Here is a 7,779-nt window from a genome sequence, read left to right as displayed (position 1 = left end):
CTGCTGCTTGTAGTTAAATTCCCCAATTACCTGTTGGACCCTTTGGTTTCAGTATAACCTTTAAGCAGGCCTGCTATTTTGGAACTGAGATATCTTTCTTGCTATCATTTAAGTAAAAGTCTTTAGGCCTGGATTTCTTTTTCGAGGAGGGATCTATAGGTGTTGTGGGTAGAGTGCTCCTCTAACTGATAGAAATTTCTGTGTGGCGTACCCTTCAGCTGTGCTTGATCGGTGACTGTATTAGCAGCTGTTGCTGCAGTCTGACTAACTTTTAAAACATACCACAAACAGACCTCAATCAGTTTGAAACTAAAATATTTTCCTGCTAATTTTTTTTTCTGTAGCTCCTTCAGTTTTCCCAGAATGTATGTAGCAAAGTGTTTTACTGTAACCTCTGCTAAGGGAATTGTTTAATTCTTAGGGCGTTTAAGTTGATGTCATGTTAAAATACACATTGTAGTAGGAGTAACATGACGTTAGCAATTCAACATAAATTAAAACCGAATCCTCTGCAAGCTCTGCACTATGATGTAAGCTATTGTATCAAAAGTAGCATGAACAGATTATACTTTTTGCCTCAGAATTAAGGGATAATTGTATTGTTCTAATATTTCTTTTTAAATGTAGGCATCTGCTCCTCTATGTTCTCTGAGTTTTCCTTACAAGTTCAAATGTATCTCTGTGTTGTTCTGAGCGCCATATTGTAAATTTAACAGCTAAATGAAGCTTTCCTCATTCTTGGTGTCGATAAGGGTGCTCAAGTTACTTCTGTTGATGGTTCTTGATTTCCTCTCTACAACTGAGTATTTTGGGTTTGGGGGTGTGTGTATGTGTGTTTGGGTTTTTTTAATTTTGATGGCAGCTGAATATGCCAAACTGAATAAAAGTTGAAGGTACTAGTAGGTACAAAATGCCTTTTAAAACAAGGATAGTTTTCCTTAGCCCATGGTATGGATTAATAATGAGATTGACCAGCTAATGAACCAAATGCAACAAATTGAGACACAACAGAGGAAGTTCAAAGCCTCTCGAGACAGTATTTTGTCAGAGATGAAAATGCTGAAGGAGAAGAGGCAGCAGTCTGAAAAGACATTTATGCCTAAGGTATGGTATGGGGTTATTGAAAGCTGTTACTGTTTTTATATGAATTGTTTCATTAATAGTACTGATAAACTTGCATTCTTTCTGGTTAACATCATAATATGAAATATGAAGAGGTGACTAGAGATGTGTCACAAAAATATGTTTATGTAACAGAGAAATGAAATTCATCAAATTCTACAGATTGCTTTGAGGAATGAATCTGTCTAATATCTGTTCCATAGCAACGCAGTTTGCAGAGCTTGGAGGCAAGTTTACATGCTATGGAGTCAACTAGAGAATCGTTAAAGGCAGAACTGGGGACTGATTTGTTGTCTCAGCTCAGTCTTGAAGATCAGAAACGCGTGGATGCTCTTAATGATGAAATTCGACAACTACAGCAAGTAAGGAAATGAAAATGTCTTGCCATTAAATGTGGTACCTTTCTTCCCAATCAACTTACTTTTGTCCTTTTGTATGAAAAGTCACGTACGATGAATATAGTGCAATTTTCATCAGTGGTAGGTAGGAATGTTTGGAGCAAAGTGTATTTGCATGTTTTTCTCAAATGCTGGGTGACTTTTACTAGCTGTGTTGTATGACAATTATGGCTATTTGTGTTGGAATCATCACAGTTTCCTTGCTCCTGCTCTTGGACTTTACAACAACAAATACCAATGGATATCATCTGAAAGGAATGATGCAGTGTGGGAAAACAAACCAATGCCTTTAAACATGTGGTAGATGGGTGTCAGAATAAACCTTAGTTTTTCTCTCATGTTGTTGGGAAGAATACTACTTCTTAAGTATACTATCTAAAGCTTTTCTGGGATTCAGATGCTAATACAGTTTTATCTTAAACTTACTGATTTGTATGGTTGACTTTTACACTAGACACCTGCAAAAATATTTAGTTTGGTTCTTTCTACCTGTTAAGATTAGAGCAACACTCCAAAGAATTATGCAATATTTTAATATACAGAATTGTGTGAAGAGTGGTTTTTTGTCTTTAATTTTTTTAAAAGGAAAAAATAGTTGTTTAGGAGTTAGTTAAGGCAATTAATATACTACTTTATTTTTTCAGGAAAACAGACAGCTTTTGAATGAGAGGATTAAACTAGAAGGTATTATCACAAGAGTTGAAACATATCTCAATGAGAATCTGAGAAAACGCTTAGACCAAGTGGAACAAGTAAGGATTTTCTCTTAAATGTACTTCTGCAATCTGTTTTTGGTTTATTTCCAAGGCTTTTAATGCATTAATCACTTCATAAATATTCATTACCCTGTGTTATCTGTGGTGGGTTTTGCTTCCCCATATCCAAGCTGAGTTAAGTGTTATACTTAAAATTTCAGCACAGTATTTTAAGCATGTGAATTTTTGGACAGAAATCCTACTCTAAATACCCAGCCTATGTATAAATAGGGACATCATAATGGTGGATGAATAGTGTTTGAAAATATAACTCCTCTCTAAAACTTTACTAAAATATTTAATACAGTTATATGTAGAGTAGCAGAAGATAACTTGTTTGTCTGGCTTATACTTCTGTTCATGCTGAAACTTGGTGGCATTTACTTTGTCCCATAGGAACTGAATGAGCTACGAGAAACGGAAGGTGGCACAGTTCTTACTGCCACAACGTCAGAACTTGAGGCTATCAACAAACGAGTGAAAGATACGCTGGCACGGTCAGATGGTTGGTAGCATCATTTTTTCAAAGAAAAATCTCAAGGTTTCTGAAAGTTCATGCATACTGTATCTTGGTTTAGAAATAGACCATAATGTGAGAAGTAATCATTAATCTCAAAGACACTGTAGTAGTTACATAGTGTGTAACAGATTTTTGGAACTTGCTCAAAGAGAGAAGTGAAACAAGATTTTGTGCATGTTGTACATAAATAAAAGTGTCCACAGTTGCACACTGCAATACTAATAAGTATGTGTTGGTGATACAGACTTCTTGCTTCTACTTTTGAAGCAACCTTCATATAAGCATGATCTTGAATAATTGTTCTTTAATTCTGTCTAACCTATCTAAAACTTTTTGTTTCATAAATACTTGACGGGATAATTGCTGATTTTATACAGGCATGTAAGACTCACCACTTTGGGTTTTGTGCTCTCCCCCAATATCTCAGATCTGGATAATTCTATTGACAAAACAGAAGCAGGAATTAAAGAGCTTCAAAAGAGCATGGAACGCTGGAAGAACATGGAAAAGGAGCACATGGATGCCATTAACCATGACACAAAAGAACTTGAAAAAATGACTAACAGGCAAGGCATGCTTCTGAAGAAGAAAGAGGAATGCATGAAGAAAATCCGAGAGTTGGGTTCACTTCCACAGGAGGCTTTTGAAAAGTATCAGACTTTAAGTCTAAAGCAGGTAATTGTGCTTGGTTTCGTGTTTCATGACCCGAAATATTAGCGTCATGTACATATTGAGTGTCAAATGTGGCTAGAATTGCAAGTCACTTTGATATGTTAATATTTTTCCCGCTTACAGTTATTCCGCAAACTGGAGCAGTGCAATACGGAACTGAAGAAATACAGTCACGTTAATAAAAAAGCTTTAGATCAGTTTGTGAATTTCTCAGAGCAGAAGGAAAAATTGATAAAAAGACAAGAGGAACTGGACAGGGGCTACAAATCCATCATGGAGCTAATGAATGTCCTTGAGCTCAGGAAATACGAGGCTATTCAGCTGACTTTCAAACAGGTAACAAAATGGGAACAGTTGTAAAGACGGTGGTGCTGAAATCAAGTTGGCCCATTATGTAGCAGCTGTATGGGAAGAAGCCGCTACTAAGTACATCTATTCTATAATAATAGAAGGCAGTATCATGTGAGTTGAGGTTGGGGGGGGTGTAAAATACTGAAAAATAAATAGCATTTTAAATAGGTGCTCATCTTGATTGTATTACAGCTCTAGTTTTGCTTTAAACCTCTTAAATACTTCCTTTCTGGTGAATCTCTTTGTATGATGTACAACCCTTTCTGAGGAATGTCTGGTAATAAACTCTGCACCAAATACATTCTCCAGATGTAGTGGAAGTAGTTCCTAATGTTAACAAAGGATCTTACCTACCAAGTATGTGAAGTCTTTTCTTAAAACATTATTTGCCTAACTGAGATCTCATCTGAAGTTTACTGAAATAAGTAATACTTGCTTGTGCTGCTGGTTTTTGTTTTAATTCTACTGTTTTCTTAAAACCTGTTAAAATTCTCATGCTAGAAGAACAGTTGGCTTAGTTTAAAAACCCCTAAGCTCTATATAACATATGTTTCTCACTTCTACTTGTGCTTAAGGATGAATGTGGATCTCTTTGAAACAGACACTTAGTGCGATCATGTGAAAACAGCTGTTGTCTGCAGTTGATTTCGTTACATAAAAATGTGTGAAGTCTTTTCTTAAAACATTATTTGCCTAACTGAGATCTCATCTGAAGTTTACTGAAATAAGTAATACTTGCTTGTGCTGCTGGTTTTTGTTTTAATTCTACTGTTTTCTTAAAACCTGTTAAAATTCTCATGCTAGAAGAACAGTTGGCTTAGTTTAAAAACCCCTAAGCTCTATATAACATATGTTTCTCACTTCTACTTGTGCTTAAGGATGAATGTGGATCTCTTTGAAACAGACACTTAGTGCGATCATGTGAAAACAGCTGTTGTCTGCAGTTGATTTCGTTACATAAAAATGAGCTGGTGTTTTTTTTTTTTTTTTTTCAGGTGTCAAAAAATTTCAGTGAGGTGTTCCAGAAGTTAGTTCCTGGTGGCAAGGCCACATTAGTGATGAAGAAAGGGGATGTAGAGGGCAGTCAGTCCCAGGATGAAGGTGAAGGCAGCACTGAAAGTGAAAGGGGATCTGGATCTCAGAGCAGTGTTCCATCTGTAGACCAGTTCACTGGAGTTGGCATAAGGGTAAGGGAAAATAATTGTGTTTCAGTACTCTGAATATTCATTTAGATTGCCTTCTAACTATATTTTTAAAAGGCAACTTTCAATTGGTCCTGTTTATTTACTGTAGTAGCAAGTGATGTTGTAGTTTAATATTTTGAAATAATCTTGCTGTTGCACTGTTTTGTTAGGTATCATTCACAGGGAAGCAGGGTGAAATGAGAGAAATGCAGCAACTTTCAGGTGGACAGAAATCCTTGGTGGCTCTAGCCCTTATATTTGCTATCCAGAAATGTGATCCAGCTCCATTTTACTTGTTTGATGAAATTGATCAAGCCTTGGATGCTCAGCACAGAAAAGCTGTTTCGGGTAACTGTCTACCTTTGTTATTCTTCGGTATGGTTGAAGGTGGTAGTCTGTCTTCTCATCCCTGATGTTTGAGATATAAAAGCTTTTAATCGTAAAGGCACGTTTCTTAATATCCCAACATGTGTTAGAATTTGACATTGTGCCTTCTGAATGAAGCTTTCATGAACTTGGTTTTAGGTAGAAGTTTTGTATTGTCTACTGTGTCTAAAGGGTCTCCTTACTACACTTCAATGTGGTGAAAATAGTCCTGTATTGAAGTGTAGTTTGATTATTATTTTTTTTTTTAAAATTATATTTTAGCTCATTGCATTGTCAAAGAAGTGCTTCCTCTGGTTTTCATCATAGAAGTTTAATACCCCACTGACTTTGCTGAGTGGCTGGATTTGTCAGAGTTGGTACTGGAATTAATGATAATATTTAAAAACCTGTTATGGTTCCTTTCTTGATTTGTGGGAGGTGGTTTTCTTTTTTATTAACCAAAACCTAATTTTGAATAAGGAAGAGCAAGCTCTTTGCCTGTCTCATATTAAGACCTGTCCTGCTTTATTGAAAAGACTAAATTAATAAAGAATTCTTGTGTTCTTTTTTTAGATATGATTATGGAACTAGCTGAACATGCTCAGTTTATTACAACAACTTTTAGGCCTGAACTGCTTGAGTCAGCTGACAAGTTCTATGGTGTAAAGTTCAGAAACAAGGTACATAATATGTTCTAGTTATGGTGTTTACTGAGAACCTTATTGAGTTGTGCCTTTGAGACTGGACTTGTAAGTCAAGTAGAAAGTGAATCAGTCTTATTTCAGTGATGGGACTTCTAGTTATATTGCAGTCTTGTGTAAAAGTGCTCTCCTCCCTGAAAAATAATATAAATATCTACAGATGTCCCCATTATAGGCCTGTTGCTGAGTCCTGGAGCCTTCAGAAATAAGTCTGTCTTATTCTGCAGGAGATACTGTAATAACTGTGTGCTTTTTGTTCCACCAGGTTAGTCATATTGATGTGATCACAGCAGAAATGGCCAAAGACTTTGTGGAAGATGACACCACGCATGGTTAAATGGAACTGTGCTTTCTGCTTGTTTGGAAGATGTGTATAGTGCTATGTTGATGCCAGGGACCTGTAAATTTAAAATACGAAGAAGTATTTAGTCCTTGTTTAAAATAGGTTTTGAACATAGATTTTAACCAGGACCCCAGAAGGCTTAGTTTCAAAGGAGCTTGAGTATTCCATTTTGTCTCTGTTGCTGTATTTTATAAGATAATTGTTAATGTTACCTTTATACAGTACCTGTAGTTTGGAAATTTTATTCTCTTCCCTCAAATCTTTTGTAAAGTGTCTGTTGCTGTTTTAAAGCTTTTCAGAAAGTGCTAGCTATTCCTTCTTAAGTATAATTTTATCATTTATATTGCCTCACAGGTTTTTTTTAATGGCTTCAATTAAAATAATTGGTTTTATCGCTGTAACTTGTATACATTAAGTTCTTGGTTTATATTGTCTTTAGAGGATTCCAATGAGGTGGAGTAAATACTGGGTCATATTGGAGCTGCATATTTCAGAAGTATGAGACAAAGCAATTCTTTCAAGCCATTCTTACTTCTCTTATTCCCCTTTCTTGCACATTGCCCAATGCCAGCAGAAAACAGCCCCAAATCTGTGCTTGTCCAAATTCATAGTGTTCTGGTTATTGAACTGAAAAAAAAAAAAGTATGAGAAGATACTGAGAAGTCTGAAAAGACCCTAGAACTGTATCAAGACAAATCCTGACCTCCTCTTTTTTTCCTGGCACTCTGACCAGTGCAACAACTCCTCCATCATATCCCTTCAGCCTGGGAGACCAGCATAACTTGAGCCAAGTGACAGTCACCAGTCAAAATGTGAATCTCTTCCTGCTGTCTAGGCTTTTGCAAAGGGGTGTTGAATAATTTAATGTGTTATTCTGGAAAACTTAAGATTTTACCATAAACCGTATATTTCTTAGACAGCAAAGCAGTTGTAAAAACAAAATCAATTGATGTTGCGATAGTGTATATATAAAAATAAAATAACCGTAAACAGTACCTTATGTAACTTTAAATAGTACAGTGAGAAACAGTGAACTTAGAATACTGCATTTACTCTGTAGGGCACTTTCAAGGAAGCAGAAGAATAAAGCTGTCTGATAGGTTTTCATCTGCAAGCACCCTTGCTCCCCACTGAGAACTTCCAGGAAGCACAGGAAAGGAAGAACATGAACTGATTGCAAGTCTCCGGAGCTGAGGAGTGCGTATGCTTGCCGTGCAAGGCAGGGTAAGAGAAGGATACTACAGTTGGTATGGAGAAACTTCCCCAGGGAACGATAATCATGTGGAAAACTACTACCTGCAGGAAGTCTAAGCCAGAAGGAGGAGGATGTTGTACCTGACATAACAAAGTTTTGCATAGTTCTGCGG

General features: G+C 36.4%; 1 protein-coding gene across 1 annotated transcript in view; it reads left to right on the top strand.

Annotated features, from left to right (window-relative positions):
* Nucleotides 1-7,463, top strand: part of SMC3 (structural maintenance of chromosomes 3) — a 41,830-nt gene extending 34,367 nt beyond the window's left edge. The window contains exons 20-29 of the mRNA XM_035898972.1: nucleotides 953-1,104; nucleotides 1,326-1,484; nucleotides 2,165-2,272; nucleotides 2,672-2,780; nucleotides 3,223-3,470; nucleotides 3,591-3,803; nucleotides 4,814-5,005; nucleotides 5,173-5,350; nucleotides 5,942-6,048; nucleotides 6,335-7,463. Of these exons, the coding sequence (XP_035754865.1) occupies nucleotides 953-1,104; nucleotides 1,326-1,484; nucleotides 2,165-2,272; nucleotides 2,672-2,780; nucleotides 3,223-3,470; nucleotides 3,591-3,803; nucleotides 4,814-5,005; nucleotides 5,173-5,350; nucleotides 5,942-6,048; nucleotides 6,335-6,406 (1,538 nt within the window). The 3' untranslated portion in view covers nucleotides 6,407-7,463. The remainder of the gene's footprint in view (nucleotides 1-952; nucleotides 1,105-1,325; nucleotides 1,485-2,164; nucleotides 2,273-2,671; nucleotides 2,781-3,222; nucleotides 3,471-3,590; nucleotides 3,804-4,813; nucleotides 5,006-5,172; nucleotides 5,351-5,941; nucleotides 6,049-6,334) is intronic.
* The last annotated feature ends 316 nt before the right edge of the window (nucleotides 7,464-7,779 follow it).

This window comes from Egretta garzetta, unplaced genomic scaffold, assembly GCF_000687185.1.
Source record: "Egretta garzetta isolate BGI_Z169 unplaced genomic scaffold, ASM68718v1 scaffold8, whole genome shotgun sequence".
Classification (NCBI taxonomy): Eukaryota; Metazoa; Chordata; class Aves; order Pelecaniformes; family Ardeidae; genus Egretta; species Egretta garzetta.
This window is presented reverse-complemented; position numbering and strand designations above follow the sequence as displayed.